Source organism: Chiloscyllium plagiosum, chromosome 2, assembly GCF_004010195.1.
Source record: "Chiloscyllium plagiosum isolate BGI_BamShark_2017 chromosome 2, ASM401019v2, whole genome shotgun sequence".
NCBI classification, from domain to species: domain Eukaryota; kingdom Metazoa; phylum Chordata; class Chondrichthyes; order Orectolobiformes; family Hemiscylliidae; genus Chiloscyllium; species Chiloscyllium plagiosum.
In genome coordinates, this window is record NC_057711.1 from 50480835 (window position 1) to 50500589 (window position 19755).

A 19755-nucleotide genomic window follows, 5' to 3' on the forward strand; every position below is an offset into this window, starting at 1 on the left:
TCACTGACTCTATTTGTGCAAGGGCTCAATGCTATACTCAATTGAATGCTACCAAGATGTCAACAGCAGTCACTCTCACCACATCTCTGGAGCTCTGCACTTTGGGGTATAAACAGTAAGAGAATGTTGAAAGGAGGAGTAGGGCCAATCAGAGGCCAAGAAGGCGGCAGGTGTATTGACTGAGATTATGAATGAATATTTTCATCTGTCTTTACAGAAGAGGACACTCCCCGAGCCATGGTGACAAAAGAGGAAATTCTGTCACTAGATAGGTTCAAATTAATAAGGAAGTAGTAAGTCTTAGATAGTTGCTCATACTTGAAGTTAAGTAGGCACTGTGACCTGATAAAGTGCATCCAAAGATTTTGAAGACATTGCAGGGGCATTGGCCATAATCTTTCAGTCTTTTTTTTTGACCCGTGGGATTACCAGAAACAGGAGAGTTGCCAACATTACTCCTTTGCTCAAGGAAGGTTGTAAGGATAATCCCAGCAATTATAGATGAGCTAGTTTAACTGAGGACCATATAGAAATAATTATTTGGATTAGAATTAGTAATCGCATGGAAATAGGTGGGTTGATTAGGAAGGGTCAGCATGGATTTCAAAAGGGGACTCGTTTAACTGACTTTTTAGCTGCAGTTTTTCTGGTAACAGAAATGGTCGATGAGGTTAACACTAATAATTTGGTTTACGTGGATTTCCAGAAAGTGTTTGATATTGTGCCATAGAAGAGACTTTTATTTGCAGGTCTTGATACAAAAGGGACAGTGGCAAAATGGATACAATTTTATTTGCATATTAGGACACAGAGAATGATGGGCAACAAATATTTTTTGGGCTGAAGGAAGGTTTGGAGTGAAGTTCCCACAGGCTGGCATTAAGTACATTAATGATCTGGATTTTGGTGTATAGGGGACAATTTCAAAGTTTCTGGAAGATACTAAACCTGAAGACTTGTAAACTGTCATGAGGACAGTGTGACACTCCAAAAGGATGCTGACAAATTGATGGAGTGGGCAGATAGGTGATTGATGAGGTTTAATGCAGAGATCTGTGAGGTAATGGACATTGATCAGATATTGAGAGAATAGAGAATACAATTCTAAATGGAGTGCAGCAGCAGAGGTACCTGGGAGTACATAATGTACATCTTATTGAATGCGGCAGAACAGGTAGCGAGAGCAGTTAGTAAAGCATATAGTGTTTGCAGCTTTATGAATAAGGACATAAAGTACAGGAAAATCATGTCTGAGTAATTTACGACAGTTTTTTGAATGAATCAAAAGGAACCAGTAGATGTGGTGTACTTAGACATCCAGAAGATGTTTGATAAGGTACCTCAGAAAAGGTTGGGTCACAAGATAAGAACTAATGCTGTAAGAGGTAGTATATTGGCATGAATAGAGAATTGACTAATGGACAAGAAACTGGAAGTGGAGATTTGGGTTCTTTTTCAGGTTGGTGACTTATAACCAGTGGAGTTCCACAGCGATCAATGCTAGGACCACAATTGTTTACAATATATATTAGTGACTTGAAGAAAGACGATGATACAAAATAAGTGGAAAGGCAAAATGCGAGGGGAAAACAGTTTATGAAGAGATATTGAAGATTAAGCAGAGTTATACAGCACAGAAACAAACCCTTTGGCTGAACTTGTCCATGTCAACCAAGTTGCCTAAATTGAATTAGTCACATTTGCTTATGTTTGGCCCATATCCTTCTAAATCTTTCTAATTCATGTACCTGTCCAAATGTCTTTTAAATGTTGCAACTGTATTGCCTCTACCACTTCCTCTGGTAGTTCATTTCATATATGCATCGCCCCCTGTGAGAAAAGTTGCAACTCAGGTCCCTTTTAAATTTTTCTCAAATTAAGCATATGCCGTCTAATTTTGGACTCTCTGGGGAAAAGATCTTGGCCATTCAACTTATGATTTTATAAACCTCCAAGGTTATCCCTCCTATGTTCCAGGGAAAATAGTTCCAACCTACTTATTTCCTTATAACTTAAACCCTCCAGTTTTGGTAACATGCTTGTAAATCTTTTTTGCACCTTTTCCTGTTAAATAATACCCTTCTTATAGCAGAGCAACAGGAATTTTATGTAGTAGTCAAAATATAACCTTATCAATGTCTTGCGAAGCCGCAACATGACATCCTAATTCCTGTACTCAATGCTCTGATCCATGAAGACAAAATGGGAAAAAGGTTGAAAATTAGAAATGTGAAATTATTAATTTTAGAAGGGAGAACAAAGGAACAGAATATTATTTAAATGGAGAAAAACAGCAGAAAGCTGCAACACAAAGGGACTTGACGGTAATTATGCACGGAACAAAGAAGGCTAGCACATAGATGCAGCAATTAATTGAGAAAGTTAATAGAATATTAGCTTTTATTGCAACGGTGTTGGAGTAAAAAAGCAGGGAGTATTACCGCAACTCTACAAGGTGCTGGTGAGATCACATCTGAGTACTGTTAGCAGTTTTCATAGAATTCCTACAGTGTGGAAGTAGGCCATTCAGCCCATTGAATCCACATTGCTCCTCCAAAGAACATCCCACCCAGACCCAACCTCCAACCCTGTCCCTGTAACCCTGCACTTTCCATGACTAATTCACTTAACCTACACATCCCTGGACACCATGGACATTTTAGCGTGGTCAATCCACTTAACTTGCACATCTTTGGACTGTGGGACGAAACCGGAGCACCTGGAGAAAACCCATGCAGACATGGGGCGATTGTGCAAATTCCACGCAGACAGTTGCCTGAGGGTGGAATTAAACCTTGGTCCCTGGCATTGTGAGGCAGCAGTGCTAACCATTGAACCACCATGCCAGTGCTCTCTTTAATAAAGAAAAAATATTTCATTGAAGAAAGTTCAAAGAAGGTTCATTTGGATGATCCCTGTATGGTAGGTTTGTCTTGGAAGTTAAGATTGAAAGGTTTCAGGCTCACTGTAATTTGGAAGAATGAGAGGTAATCTCACTGAAACATACAGGATTCTTAAGAGAATTGACAAGGTAAATGCTGGAAGGATGTGTTCCCTTTTGGGAGCGTCTAGGACCAGATACACAGTCTCTGTAGAAAGGGGCACCAATTTAAGATTTAAATGAGGAGGAGTTTATTTTCTCCGAGCATAGTGATTCTTTGGAATTCTTCGCTACAAAGTGCAGTGTGGGCAGAGTTCTTGTGTGCATTAAAGGCTGAGATAGATTCTTGATCAGTAGGGGAATCAAGGATTACAGGGAATGGACGTGAGGAATGTCAGATCAGCCATGATCCTTTTGAGTGACACAGCACACACGAACAACTGTACAGCCTACTCCTGTTCCAATTTCTTATGGTCTAGCAGGGAGGTAATATTAAATTTGCATAAGATACTTTTTCAGCTTCAGCTTGAGTATTGTGTACAATTGTGGATGCCGCATTATAGGATAGATATGAATGCATTACAGAAAATACAGAAGTGATTTACAAGAATGGTTCCAGGAATGAGAATCTTTAGTTGTGAGGACAAATTGAGGAAGTTGAGAGTATTCTCCTTGAAGAAGTCTGACAGACTTGACAGAGGTTTTCATGATCATGAGTAGGTAGGGAGAAGGTGTTTCCACTTGTAAAAAAAGAATGAGAGGGCATAGATTTAAACTAATGTGCAATAAAAGCCAGGTGATTTGAGAAAAATGTTTCCACACAGGGAGCGGTTAGGGAATGGAATGCCCCATAACAATTTTGCGATTCAATCATGCTTGGACAAGTTATAATGGAGTCAAGAACTAAGTGGGCCTGGAAGAAAACAAACTAAACATCAATGGGCAACTTATTATTTTGTAATTGCTACTTGATAGTAATGTCGATGGCTCTTTCCATCATTTGTTAATAATAAAAAGTAGTCTAATGGTGTGATATTTGGCCAGGGTGGATTTGTCCTTTTTCTCTGCACAAGATATATGTGGACAAGTTTCACATTGTTGGATAGATGCCAGTGTTTTATCAGGACTTGAACAGCTTAACTAGGAGCTGAGCTAGTTCTGAAGTATACCTCCTCAGTATCATTGTTGTAATGTTGTCACACCCACAGCCTTTGCATGTGCCTTTAGTCATTTTTAGATAACATGTGGAGTGAAGACTGGTCTCTGAGATGCTGGGAACGTCAGTAGGAGGCAAATGTGTATCACCTGAAGATCAATGCAAATACATCAGTCTGGTCTTCTGCACTGATATGCTGGACTTCCACATTGTTAGAGATTAATATTTCTATAGCCTCGATCTCCTATTGGTTGTCCTGTTGACCACCAGCATTCACAACTGGATGAATCACAGCATTCATTAAGAAAATTGCATTTTGGAAGAGTAACATAATAATGATGAACAGCAACTACACTCGACAACTTCCTAAGTTTCTGTGCAGACTGATCATCTCAGTGCCTGGAGACATATTTCACATCACTTTTCCCAGATTTTAATGAAGCAAAGATTAACTGTGGCTAAAATCTCTTTCAATGTCAGCCCCATAACTTGAATTTGCCTGCAGCTAAAATTGAACAAATTATTGAAATTTTATGTGATCGCCTTTTAGAAAAAAACTAATTCCTTAATTTCTCAGTCTCAATTCTGGTTCAATGTGAAACCACTCATCCTGACATTGTTGTATGCATATTTAAAGAGATAGCTTCTTTTGACAACAGGGTTTTTGTCTGAGGTTGGATTTAGTACACTTTTCTGCATCAAATCTCAATAGCAATGAATCCTGGACATTACATCAGAGATTAGATGTGTAGTATAAACCACATACCCCACTATTCCTGCTAAAGAGTACAATCTTTACAAAGGATTGGCATTTTTATACGTATATAATGCATTATGTGTTTATCTTTAACATGCAAACTTTAATAATGAAATATTAAATAGTACAATGCCTTTTTGTTTTTGATGACATCTGGAGTTACATTAATTTTTAAGCATTAAAATGGAGTCATTTGGAAAATCATTTGGGAAGCATTGATAAAGAGCTGACAAGACTCTGAAGGCCTCCACTGGATCATCTTAATAGAGGTACCTGCAGAGATGATGGATTTGTTGTAATCTTTCAAAATTCTCTGGGTTTTAAAAAGTTCCCAGTGTATTGGAAAATGTAAATGCAACTCTTTTATTCAAGCAAGGAGTGATACAGAAAGTAGGAAACTAAACAACCTTTTTTAGTTTTAAGCAGTAGAATCGTCAATCATTTTAACTATGACCTTATTTTATATGTAAAAGCATCCTGTGCCCCAACATTTACCAAAATCAGCACATTTTGTCTTATAAATTAGTTTGTATCTATTCAATCTTTGACATGTCATTACTGTTGTGGTCACAGCCTACCACTAGACATTAACAGACAAGAGCAACACTCATTGCAGACCACCATGACTGCTGCTCACTGTGAGGTAACTTTGCTAACACCATCCTATTTTAGGATAGGAATTTCCAGGGCCTGTTTGGTCTAGTGTGGTCTGGGAAAATCACTTGCTTAACCAACAAGAAAAGGTTTTTATCTTAAACAAGATTTATCTTATTTCATATTTGTACTATGTACAAGTTGCATTGATATGACGGACATTATTACAGAGAACATGTGAAAGATATCTGGATGGTCGATCTTATTTCTTTGAGGTCCTAAACTGTTCTCCCACCAGGTCTTTATGACGTTGCTGGTGGTGCTTTAGGCCTTCCTCAACATTAACCCTTACATGTTTATAAGATACAAATATATCAATAAGGAGAAGTAGGCTGTGTGACCCCTAATCCGCTATTCAAGAAGATCACAGTTGATCTATCAGTGTTTCAAATTTTGCATTGCCATCTACTCCAGCTAATTGTTGCTTTCCTTGTCTAACAAAAATCTAACTCTGTGTTTAAAATATTCAAAGATGTCACCTCTATTGCCTTCTGAGTCAAAGAGCTATAAAGTTATTCATACCCAATAGGTAACCTTTAAGTTTAAAACAGGGTCCCCTGCTTCTGGATGCGTCCACAAGAGGAAAAATAATTTCCACACCCACCTTGTCAAGAATGTTTAGAATATTCTTGCTGCCAACATGAATGAATTCACATTACACTTCATCAGCCAGGTTTTTGCTCATTCACTCAACCTTTCTGTATTGCTCTGCAAATGCCTTATGTCCTCTTCACAACATGCTTTCCTAACTATCTTGGTATTATTGGCAAATTAAGATACCACATCTTCGCTCCCCTCATTTAAGTCATAGATATGAAAGTATAAAATGTTGAGGCCCAGCACAGACCCATATAAGATAGTTATCATTTCCTGCCAATCAGCAGGGGACTCATTTATGCTCAATCCTTATTTTCGGACACCCAGCCGATCGCCTATCCATACTAGTCGGTCACGTTTTATATTGCACCTTATTAAATGCTTTCTGGAAATCCACGTACCGTATGGCTACAGGCTGACCCTTATCCTCATGTTACTCCTTCAGAGTAACATTTGTTAAGCATGATTTCGTTTTCATGAAACCAAATTGGTGGTTGAAATGAACTAGCATTTTGTTTCTGTCTTCACTATAGAGAGCACAAAAATTATTTCCAGTTATAGCTGGAAATCAGGGGATGGAAGGAAATTTTTATTTATCTTGAGATTTTCTAAGTACCCAGCTATAACCTCCTTAATGATCAATCTAACACCATTCCCATGACAGATGATCAAGCTGGCTAGCCTATAATTTCCTGCTTTCTGCCTCACTTCTTTCTAAAATAGAGGTGTTCTGTTTGCTACTTGCCAGTCTGACAGAACCTTTTCAGAATCTAGTGCTTTTAGAAAATTTACACCAACATTTTGACGACCTCATTATCCTCCTCTTTTATGACCACAAAATAAAATGAAACCAGACCTGAGCACTTGTCAACCTATAGCTCTGTCAGTTTCTTCAGTATTGTTTCCCTGGTGGTTCTAATTTCACCAAGTTGATTAGATTAGATTCCCTACAGTATGGAAACAGGGCCTTCGGCCCAACAAGTCCACACCGACCCTCCGAAGCGTAACCCACACAGACCCATTTCCCCCTAACTAATGCACCTAACACTATGGGCAATTTAGAATGGCCAATTCACCTGATCTTTGGACTGTGGGAGAAAACCGGAGCACCCAGAGGAAACCCACGCAGACATGGGGAGAATGTGCAAATTCCACACAGACAGTCGCCCAAGGCTGGAATCGAACCTGGGTCTCTGGCGCTGTGAGGCTGCAGTGCTGACCACTGAGCCACCGTGCCATCCTGACTTTTCCATCCATTCCCTGATTTACAGCTATAACTGGAAAACATTTTTCTGTTCTCTATAGTGAAGACTGAAACAGAATGCTTGTTTATTTCATCCACCATTTCCTTATCATCTACTACTAATTTTCCATTCTCACTTTCCAGAGGAGCTTCACTCACTTTATTCACTTTTTGGTTTTAGATAACTGTAGAACCTCTTGTTATCTGCTCTAATATTTCCAAGTAGCTTCCTCACACACTCGAGTTATTTCCCAATTGACCTTTAAATGATTCTCTATTGTTCGATAAATTCTTATCTGACTTGCTATTCACCTTTACGCAATAAGATATGCTTTCCTCAACAAACATTGGAAAAGCTGGAGCAACTCAGCAGGCGTGGCAGCATCTGTAGAGAGAGAAAAATAGAGCTAATGTTTCAAGTTCTCTACGACTCTTTTTCACAACATTTAGTTAGCTATGGATAGTGAGTCCACCCTTTGGAATTTTTTATTTACAGTAGGAATGTACCTACTTAAAGTATTTAGAAATTTCCCCTTACATGTCTGCTACTGATCTATCTCCCATCCTGGTCATGAAGTCATAGAGATGTACAGCACGGAAACAGACCCTTCAGTCTAACCCGTCCATGCCAACCAGACATCCCAACCCAATCTATTCCCACCTGCCAGCACCCACCCCATATCCCTCCAAATCCTTCCTATTCACATACCCATCCAGATGCCTTTTAAATGTTGCAAACGTACTAGCCTCCACCACTTCCCCCGGCATCTCATTCCATACACACACCACCCTCTGCATGAAAAGGTTGCCCCTTAGGTCTCTTTTATATCTTTCCCCTCTCACCCTAAACCTATGCCCTCTAGTTCTGGGCTCTGTTCAGGTTAACTTCATAACTAGCTCTGAATGACAAAACAATAAGGCCTGATTGCCTACTCCTGCCCAAGTTTCTATGTAACAAAAGAGACCCTTCAGTCCATCATGTCCATGGCTGTTATCAAGCAATGGTCTACTCTAACCCCGTTTGATGGTGTGGAAAATAGCAAAGAGGAAAACCTTATTCAGATTATATAGATGGGCTGGTCACATGGGCTGAACAATGCTGAGTTTCTCCAGCACTTTCTGTTTTTGAGCACAGAAATAAAGTTGGTTCAGTGGCCATGCCCATTTCCAGATATATTATGATTTCCAACCTGCAACATAAGGAGGCAAAACTGTTGTGCAGGACCAAACAAGCATTCTTGCTCTTTTTGGTCCTATAAGGAATAAGTTTTTGGACTTCTTTGCCTCAATATTCTTTTTCTCATTTGGCTTTCTGATAAACTGACAACATCTCCTGATGGGTAAATAAACAGGGTGTTATCAATGCCCTGTTGAACAGTTTCCCACAAGCAGACCCGAGTTCTCCCTAAGAAGCTATGATCCACCTCTCACAGGGAACAGAGGCACCTGTGCTCGATAAATCCAGTCAGTATTTGATATTTATTTGAAGTCTTCTGTATTCTTGTACATAATTAACAAATTGGTACAGATATTTTCTATGGTCTGTTGACCTATATATAGGCATATACATGCACACATAATGGAGGCGGAATTGGGAAAGAAATAAATCCACAGAGCCATCTAGAGCCTAAAATTTGCAGTGACGGGGGCATAACTAAACAGAATGGAATATGCGGGCACAAAACTTTGAACAAAGGCCATGACAAAATAAAGTTTTGTGTATATTCTTGTTAATACAAGAAGAAATTGCACGTTCTATGCAATTTTGAAAATTAATTTATTCGTCATTCTCACAGAACCTGCAAGATACAGTTTATTAAGCACCTCAACAGAATCTCAAGTCCAGGTGTTCACCAGCCCAGTTATACCTACTCAAGAGCTTATAGAGAGATTTCCTGAAACTTGTCAGATCAGAATACCAAAATATGGAAAAGAATAAGAAAATACCAACTGGTCATGAAGTGTGTTCTATTCTGACATGGTATGCTAACATTCTGCTTCAGTCATTTGTAATAAAGGACTATAGTCATCATACATAACGCACTCTCCGTCTATTACTGGAGTGACATTAGCAAAGATCTGTGAAGGAACAGCCACAGGAAACTCACATAACAGCCTAAAACAAGATTTTAAATTATTTGTATCAATACAGAAAGAACAAATTTAATAAATGACTGAATATAAACTTTACATCTGAGTGCTAACTAATGTGTTATGCAACATCCAGCTTAGGGTCAGTTTCATTCCATACAGGAGGTATGAAGATTTCAATCCACACCCAGCACGACAAGCAAGATATATCTGACCACTCACAGCTCGCTGGCTTTAAATGGATGAGCCTGATCCTTAAAATGGCTCAAGCCTGCCAGCAAGGATTTCAAAAGTATCTTCCACCACCAACGAAACTGAAAATTATCTGGTAATTTGATATCAACCTCAAGTCACCAAGTAGTTACGGAGGCCATTCATGTAACTGGGCATGAAAAGTACTTGATGGGAACGCATGCAAGGTTGAGCAGAGCAGAGCAGAAGAATAATGCTGCACATCGTTACATTTGTATAAAATGATGTATTTCAAAATATTTCAAGCTTGCTAAATATATTTTTCAAAATTTGAGTCTTGACCAACAAGGCTGCAGTTCAACAAATAGTACAAAGTGAGTGTGTAAGCAGTCTCCAGGGTGGAGGCTTCCTGTCTCTATTCCTGATGAAGGACTTTTGCCCGAAATGTGGATTTTCCTGCTCCTCGGATGCTGCCTGACCTGCTGTGCTTTTCCAGCACCACTCTGATCTAAAAATACCACCTAACTATTCTCCTTCCATTTTTCAGCACTTGGTGCCGAGCCTTGTATCAAGATTAGAGTGGTGCTGGAAAAGCACAGCAGGTCAGACAGCATCTGAGGAGCAGCAAAAATCAACGTTTCGGGCAAAAGCCCTTCATCAGGAATGAGGCAAGGAGCCTCAGGGATGGAGGGGTGGGGGTTGGGCTGTGGAGAAGGTAGCTGAGAGTGCAATAGGTGGATGGAGGTGGGGATAAAGTTGATAGATCGGAGAGGAGAGTGGAGCGGATAGGTGGGAAGGAAAATTGACAGGTGGGACAGGTCAGGAGGATGGTGCTGAGCTGGAAGGTGGAACTGGGGTAAGGTGGGGGAGGGGAAATGAGGAAACTGGTGAAGTCCACATTGATGCCATGGGGTTGAAGGGTCCTGAGGCGGAATATAAGGCACTCTTCCTCGAGGTGTCGGGTGGTAAGGGAGTGGCGGTGGAGCAGACCCAGGACCTGCTTGCCCTCGGCAGAGGGGGAGGGGGAATTGAAACGTTCGGCTACAGGGCAGTGGGGTTGATTGGTGCAGGTGTCCTGAAGATATTCTCTGAAGCGCTCTGCAAGAAGGCATCCAGCCTCCCCAATGTAGAGGAGACTGCATCGAAAGCAACGGATACAATAAATGACATGTGTGGAAGTGCAGTTGAAACTTTGATGGATATGGAAGGCGCCTTTGGGGCCTTGGACGGAAGTGAAGGGTGAGGTGTGGGCGCAGGTTTTACAATTCCTGTGGTGGCAGAGGAAGGTGCCGGGAGGGGAGGGTGGGTTGTTGGTTGGCAGGAACTTGACTAGATAGTCACGGAGGAAACGGTCTTTGTGGAAAACGGATAGGGGTCAGCAGGGAAATATATCTCTGATGGTGGGGTCCGCTTGTAGGTGGCGGAAATGTTGCCGGATGATATGATTTATGCGGAGGTTGGTGGGGTGGAAGTTGAGGACCGGAGGGTTCTGTCCTTGTTGCGGTTGGAGGGGTGGGGTTTATGGGTGGAGGTGCGGGATGTGGATGATACACATTGGAGGGCCTTGCCTTGACAAGTGTACTTCTTCCTCATCCTTTTTTTCCCTCACTATCCTTTGTATCACTTTTCAGTCTCTCTCACTTTGTGCTCTATATCCTCTTTCTCTTTCTCCTCACACTTCTCCATCACCTTCAATCTTTCCTACTCCTATTCATTCCTTCATTCATTCTCTCTTCATCTCATTGATTTCCCTCCCCTCCACTGCCAGGAGAGGAGTGAAATCCCCTTATGTGCCTGTTGGTTTGTTGAGGATGTGATTGTCCAGTATTATTCTAGCAATAAATTCTGTTTGCCCATTGTCACCCCATGTACAGGAGAACTGGATTCACAACCTGGTACCAGAGTCGGCACTGGAGTCAATTTTATACATCATCTCAGAAACCTGTCTCCTAAAACTTCTTTTCCCTCATCAGCATAAGGGCATAGCACTGATTCCTGGCAATCTTTGCAGCTAGACTAACCAAGGTTGGTGGGGAGCAAAAAACTGAAGCCAGAAACATAATTAAAGCTGTGGCACTGCAAACAGCTAGATAGTTATGGGACCGATCACCTACTTCTCTCCAAGTTCTTCAGTTCACCACAGTTTATCTCTTTACTTTCCCTTCTCATCCCCTTTTCCTCCATTCACTCCTGAACAGCATTGAAATGTCAGCCTGGTTTTAATTAGACTGCAAGATATAGAAGCAGATGCAGGCCATTCAGCCCATCGAGTCTGCTCCAAAATTCAATAAGATCATGGCTGATCTGATTATCCTCAACTCCACTTTCCTGCCTTTTTCCAACATCCAGTCGTAATGAAAAATGTAATATAAATCCAAATCTTGCTTCTTATTCTATAACACCAACCAACTTCACTGCTAACACTTCATAAAGCTACCAAATTTCTTATCCATCCTTTACTATATCTTACAATTCCAATGCACTCCTGGCTGGTCTCCCATACTGGTGTCTCCATGAATGCAATGTAACCCAAAGCTTTACCTAACACTAAGATCTGTTCATATAAGAACTCCCTTGACAAACACCATTGATTCTCAGTTAATTAATATTTCTGTTTTGAAATTTTAAACCACATTTTCAAACTACTCTATGGCCTTGTCCCTCCCAATCTCTCCAACCCCAATGAAGTCAAAAATATCTGCACTTCATCAATTCTGGACTTTTGAGCATCCAGATTTGAGTCACTCCATTAACAGTGGATTTGTTTTTAACTACCTAAGATCCAAGCTCCAAAATAACTTTTCAACACCTCTCTAGAATTATAATTAGGTTTTAATGTCACATGTACTCAAGTACAGGGATACATGTCAACAGTGAAAAGTGCGCAAAGTCACCAATTCCGGTGCCATCACAATCTAAGATACAAAATCTTAGATATAAATTAGAAAAATAAAGAAAATGTACAGAATACAGAAGCTCTGGCTCAGGAGCCCTAGTCCGCCACCATCTTGGTCTAATAAGCTTCACTTTCGTCTATCAGGATATTCCACAAAATCTACCAGGTGACCTTCAAGCTCAGGGTCATTTTCCCTGGGATAAAGACTTGTTCTTATACCATAGGAAGAAAGCTTCCTAATTTTTTTTTCACATATTTACCACTAAGTGGACTAAGCAGTGGTTTTGGCCCATTTGTAATTGGTCTTTGGATGTGAATACCACGATTCAAAAGCATTGTTCTTACCGGAAATTTTACCTTGGGCACAATCAGCATATGTTTGGCATAGATTTTATTTATGCATCCAGAATGGTTTCCAGATTTGGCCAGAATGAGCCAGAAGGGATCAGGTAGGTCCCAGCAGCCTGCAGGAATTGAGGGCATCTCAGAGCTTAAATATATTCCAAGTTCAAAAGATGCTGACATAGCACTGCAAAATTTGAAATTCTTGACCTTGTCTTATGCTTGAAACAAGGGCAAAATGAGTCCAACTTTTCAGTCAATATCTTAAATTACATTTATAAACTGGAAAGTTGTTACATGGTATTTATTAAAAAAAAGTCCATATTCAATGTGCTCCTTGGATACCTGAACAAGATGTTTACAATAAATACCTCATTAAAGAGACATATATGCTATAAAGATTATCGGGGACATGTTGTCAGTACACAACCTGCTGGCGTCAAACTAATCTCAGAATATTTGGTAATCCATTGTTTCTAATCAATAACTAATTAACTAAGTACAATAGAACTTGCAATGATTCCTAGGTACCTTGTTAAAAATGGCTTTTGGCTGCACATGACCAGAAAGGTCGCCTTCACAACATCTCTGCAAGTCTTTCAACATCCTGCTACTGTCAGATTAAATTACTTTTAGGAATTAATTGACCTAAGTCAAATCAGTACTAAGATAGTTACAGCAGGTTGTCATAACAACATTGTGGCAAGTTGTTTTGATATGAATTTCTTCTCCTGACCTTTCATCATATCTTAATTTTTTTTGGTTGACCTGACTAGAAGATTGAGAGAGTACTTCTAACTTGAACTTCAGAGGGCTTGTCTCAGAAAGCACTCTGAGCATTAGATATTGCATGCTGGGTAATTGAAAAGGATTAAGGTTGAACTGGCATTCCATATCCTGGCAATGTTCTGCTAAAAAAAATTTCATTCAATTAATCATTATTTGCTATAAGACAGAACTGGATAAAAAGAAAACAAGCAGCTGCACTGGCAAAGTACAAATGGATTGCTATAATCTATTCAGTATTCTACCTGATACACATTAAGATATATCTAACAATATTGAAATAAGCTCTTTAGCATACTTTTAGAACTTAATTATAATCCCGTCTTTTAAGCACTTCATTTCACTTCAACAAGGTTAAACCCCAGTAGAGTACTCACTTTTCTTGATATGTTCTACGACCAGCTGATGATAATACTGGACAAGTCAGATTTCAGAATTGATAATAAATTTTATATAGTAATTTGGTTACTGTGGTGGCCAATCATGTATATATGCACAAGAGGCTGCCAATATACTTTTGGTACATGTGACAACAATAATTCAAACCAAATCAAATCAAATCCAATCAAAGGAAATAAAGACAACCTATTACACTGTACAAGAACTAGTTTAAATGGTCTTAAAGTTCCACAAACCTCAGTGAAATGTCACACTTTCAACTTTTAAGTTCCTCCTTGAGTTGCCTGGATATACTTGGTATCTTTCCATCAAACTTCTGCATTAACTTGATGTTATTTCTTCAGCCAATGTCTTTTCCTGAGACACTTAAACAAATTACTAACGCAGCTCAATTATTTGTTCCATAGATTCCCAAAGGTCCTCTTCCCAACCCTCCGTTTCTGCAGCTACATAGGAATTCTTTCTCCTGCCTTGGCTGTTCTGGAAACTGCAAAACTACATAGCTGCTAGAACAGATCATTTTTTGTTGAAAGAAGCTTGCACAGGCACCCTCTGAAAGAAACTTTCACACTGATTGAACTTTGGATGATTTTCTTGTTCTGAAGAGAAGCTTCCGTCCCTGTCTCCCTATGCAATACAAAACCTTGTCACTAAGCAACAACCCATTTTTATTATTTCTTCTACTCTCGTTGCTGGGACACTGAACTTCAAGGGTCTTTAAAGACTCATTTAAATGTATGTAAACAAAACTTCAAACATCCTGACACCACTAACTGAAAATAAAGGTAAAGTCGCCATAGTCCTGAAGATCATAGGGCTGCCCTTCCATTACAGAGAGACGATTGGTGATAGTTTAACCTGAGGATTACCACACCTCAGATGAGGACAGATGTTGAAAAGACAGGATCTTCATGGTGACCTTAATCAGTGTGGGAAGTAAACCTGCACTATTGACGTTATTCTGGATTGCAAACCAACCAATTGAGCTAAACTGACCTCCACTACTGACAGAACTCAAAAAATGAAACTGAAATTAGATCCTTCCTTTCTTAACCCACACAATTGAATACAAATCAAACTTAAACGCCATACATGGTTCTATCCACTTCAGAACATAATTTTCCAAATAATGACAAGATACCATAAAACTTGGTATCAGGTTCTAAAGCCATCGATATCTTATTATCTGTGGTTTTCCTTCAAATAGATTTGGATTAGTGCTGAAATTTCAGGGCAAAATCAGCTCCTAAATTTCAATGTAACAAGTGACAGGCACAGCCACACTTTTATATTTATTTTTACTTATGGTATGAGCATTCCTAACAAGACCAGCATAGTTGCCCACCACTAATTGTCTTTGAGATAGTAGTTATGAGCCTCCTTCAGTCCATATGGTGCTGTTAGGAAGGTACATCTAAGTTTTTCTCTCAATAACAGTGAAGGTGATATAGTAGTCAGGATATTGTGTAATTTTGAAAGGAATTTGTAGGTGGTGGTGTTCCCAGGGGTCTGCTCTTGTTCTTGTTCTGGGGTCATGCTTTTGGAAGCTGTTGTCAAAGTAGATTTGACAAGTTCTTGCAGTGCATTTTTCAGATGTTTCCACTTTACAATAATGGTGGTGGTAATGATTGCTTAATGTGGTGGATGGCTGTCAAAGAAATGGCCTGCTTTGTCCCAAGTATTGTTGAATTACACATATTCAGGCAAGTAAGAACAGATCATTAGATGGTGGACTGTCTCTAAAAGGCCATGGATGATCTACTCACTGCAGAATTTCCAACCTCTTAACTGCACTTAGAGCTATTTATATGTATAGTCGAGTTAGGTTTTTGGTTAAATGTAATCCCAGTTGTTGATGTGGAGAATTTGGCAATAATAACGTCATTGGATGCCAAGGGGAGATAGTTAAGATTATCTGTTGTTGGCGATAGTCTGTCTGGAAATATTGGTTTACTGAGCTCATTTTAAATTGCTTTTCCCAACATTTAGAGAAAAAAATAATCTCTCGTTTCTTATCTTAATCCTTGTGACCAGCACTACAACGGAATGTTTTTTTCCAATGCTCAAGATAAAAGACTTTGGAGGATTAAGCAATCAGTAAATGTACCTCACAAATATCCTTATGAAGTAATGGGATAATTTCCTGTCATTATTACTTCATCAACAGTCATGAAGGCAAAGCCTGGTTTCACAGGGGAGCGGACTTTATAGCTGAATAAAACGTCAGTTACCTCTTCAGAGTAATTTCTTTGATGTTCAAATCCTTCTTTTTGCCTTGTTTGTTCTTAAAGGCAAGGATGTCAATGTTCATGATCTGGCATGGTTGACAGGTTTCCACTGGTGTGATATCAAAACTCCTAAGAAAGAAATCAATGTGGTCGTGTAACACTTTCTTCGACTGTCATGAGAGTGCATCTCAGACACCTTGACTGAAACAGTAGATATTCTGGATATTCTGGCTAAGTGGTCAGACAAACTCAAGTTGTGACTATATCAATATGGTATGGATGTTTGGCATGCCAGCTCTAATGAGCTTCTCAATGTCTGGTATTTGATCCTGTCACCTGATTTTCAGAAATTTCCGAAGGCAGTGCAAATGAAAGTTCTCAAACATTTTGGCATGATGTTGGTACACAGTCCACATCTTGAATGCATAGACAGAACAGTCTGATAGGTAAACTTACTCCCCTGTGTTCCAAACTGATGTGCAAAATTTTCCAAAGGGTAGAATTATCCATTCTTAACTATATTATATTGGTTTTCTGTGTGCATTGGAAAGCAAATCCATGTTATACATCCAGCTCAGCAGCTAGTGTACACTCATCAGCAAACAGAAAATTTTGACGTATGTACTTGGAGACCTTGTCATTTGCCTGGTCTTCTAAAATTGAGCAGTTTCCCGTCCATGCAATATCTAATTCTGTTGCCAGGATCACCATTTGAAAGGCCTCAGAGAACATGATGAAGAAAAACAAGCTGAGGAAGGCCCACACACATATACACTCTAAGTTATTAAGTGGGAATTGCTTTTATTACGCTCTTGGAACATGGGCGTTGCTGGCTGGCCAGCACTTAATGCCCATCCCTTGTTGTCTTTGAGAAGGTGGTTGTGAGCTGCCTTCTTGAACCACTGCAGTCCATATTCTGTAGGTTGACCTAGAATGCCCTTACTGAGGCAATTTCAGGATTTTGACCCGGTAACAGTGAAGGAATGGCAATATATTCCCAAGTCAGGAAGGTGAGTGGTTTGGAGGCAAAATTGCAGGTGGTGGCATTTCCAGGTATCTGCTGCTCTTGTCCTTTTGGATAGAAGTGGTTATGGGTTTGGGAGGTGCTGTTCAAGGATCTTTTGTGAATTTCTGCAGAGCATGTAGTACACAATGATGCTACTGAGCATCATTCATGAAGCAAGTGGATGCTTCTAGATGTTGTGCCAAGATGGGCCAGAAGACTTACCATCATCCAGGACACACTCAAGCATGCTTTCATGAAACTGTTGAATAATTGTGATGAACTACGTAGGCTAATTTTTCCGTTATCTTCTAAAGATCTTCATGGCTGACTGAGTCAATTGCGCTGTGGTCACATCAATAATTATGGTGTAGAAGTCTGTGTTTTGTTTTGCTTTTTCAAGGTCTGGGAACATTTGATAATAGGAACAGAAGTATGCCATTTAGCCCCTCCAGTCTAACACAATCTAACGTGACTAGCAAAATATTTAATATGCACATATTATAAATATATTCTAAGTATTACAAGTAATGCAAAAACTAGAATTATTGAGGTATTTTTATATTCAGGCTAGTGTGGATGCTTATGATACCAATATACCTATGACTTTAGTTGTTCAGCAAAAAAAAGCTTGGTAAATCTAACATTATTTTAGCTCACTTCCTTGTCACTAGCCTCTCACAATACCTCTCTATCTATAACCTAGTTGTGTGCACAAATCAATGCACAAATAAAGTGAAATTTAATATTGCCCCTGTGGACCACCCTGCTAGGGAATAATAACAAGAAATCTAACAGTATCCAAAGATACTGTATGCACATATCGTATCAGCTTGAAGAGATGAAATTTGGCACCAATAGTCAAATTACTTGTATTTTAAGAGGATCTTCAAGGTAGACCCATTTTGGAAATTAACAAAATGCAATCTGTTTTAACTTGCACTGCTTGATTCTAATTCTATGACTCTAAACTGCAACTTAGTGTATTTATTTTTGAATTCAACTAAATTTTCTCTTTTGAGTGATAGCTTGAAAAATGGGGATAAAAACTTGAATTGTGAAATAATTATGATATTTCATAAGCTATTGTCAAATAAAATGAGTTATCCTGCTCTGAGATAACCACTTTTCCCTCAGAGCCAAATAATCTTTATTTCTAAGATCATCTTAATACATGATATAACTGAATTCATATTTTAAATGTGTTTTAATACAAACAAAATATATAGCAACCACAGCATCAAGTATTCAATCAACTTTTAAGATTATGTAGAAAATTTCATAGGTGCAGAGTGAACTCTGGGTTCTAATAAGCACCTTTTGGTATTACATCAACCTGGAAGCAATGTATAATGCATTGTATAGACGCTAGACACCAACTAATGTCAAAAGTCTGAATAATATTGTCTCTGCCCCCTGCAGAAATGGAGTACTGTGGGCAGCACTGTTATAACGAACTCATGCTGTTAGCATTACAAAGTGTAAGGGTGCACTGAATAAGAGATGGGGTAGAGCAAGGACTAGCACTTGCTCATTATATTGCACAACTACAATTCTACCATAAATATTTATTGAGATTTTAATAATTTTCCCTTTGTTGTACTGTAGTTTTACTACTGAACTTCTTTTAGAATTGCTGTACAACAGGTTTCTTGGCTTGTGCAAACCATGCCCATGCAAGTGATCTACACAATGCAATTTCTCCTTTAACAGATAATGTTCAGTTGCAAAAGAAATCTATTGTACAAATAACACTTACAAAAATAAATGTTCATAAAGCCAAAATTGTTTAAATGTATTCAGGTTATTGCATGCTGAATTTCTGAACTCATGCACTTTCAATAGATAAATAAATTTTAAACTTTAATTGTATATTAAAATACTGACAATATGTTTTCACAATTTTATATTGAAACCTATAACATCTCACTGATTCAGCCTGTGATTTATCAAATTAGTTATTTTCAAATTATTTTGAACTTTGTAAATGCACACAAACACTCAGAAACTGGTAAACATAATTAGGTTGATTCAATAATTTACATTACTGGTAGATATCAAATACTAACCCTAATGGGAATGTGTTTTGTCTCCTTCTCTTTTTGAGGATTTCGATACTTCTCATAACAGTCTCGCCGTTTGTTCATCTCTTTCTGGCTGTCATCTTTCCTCTCTTTCTTTTCTGCCGGCTCGTCTGTGTCACTTGCTGGTGGTTGCACTTGTTTCTTTGACTTCTCCACTTCTACATAGTTTTCATTGGTGTTTAGAAGTATCACTCCATGTCCCTCCTATTGTAAAAGTACACAAAGAAGCACATACTTACATTTTACAGACTTGAGCACGATCTTTAAAACAGGAAATAACAAAACAATCAGAAACTTTTTCAACTTAATATTACAGGGATTTTAACCACATAGTTGTCATAAATATAACAGAAGTGCAATCATGAAAATAATAAACAATGCTAACATTTTAAGATGCATGATACAACTGCAGTAGATGTAGAAATGCAATGATTGGGACATGAAGG

At 38.9% G+C, this 19755-nt stretch overlaps 1 protein-coding gene across 8 annotated transcripts in view; it reads right to left on the reverse strand.

Annotated features, from left to right (window-relative positions):
• Nucleotides 1-19755, reverse strand: part of fam172a (family with sequence similarity 172 member A) — a 562233-nt gene that overhangs the window by 304314 nt on the left and 238164 nt on the right. For all 8 annotated transcript variants that reach the window (XM_043709291.1, XM_043709302.1, XM_043709318.1 and 5 more), the window contains exon 7: nucleotides 19295-19513. In XM_043709291.1, the coding sequence (XP_043565226.1) occupies nucleotides 19295-19513 (219 nt within the window). The remainder of the gene's footprint in view (nucleotides 1-19294; nucleotides 19514-19755) is intronic.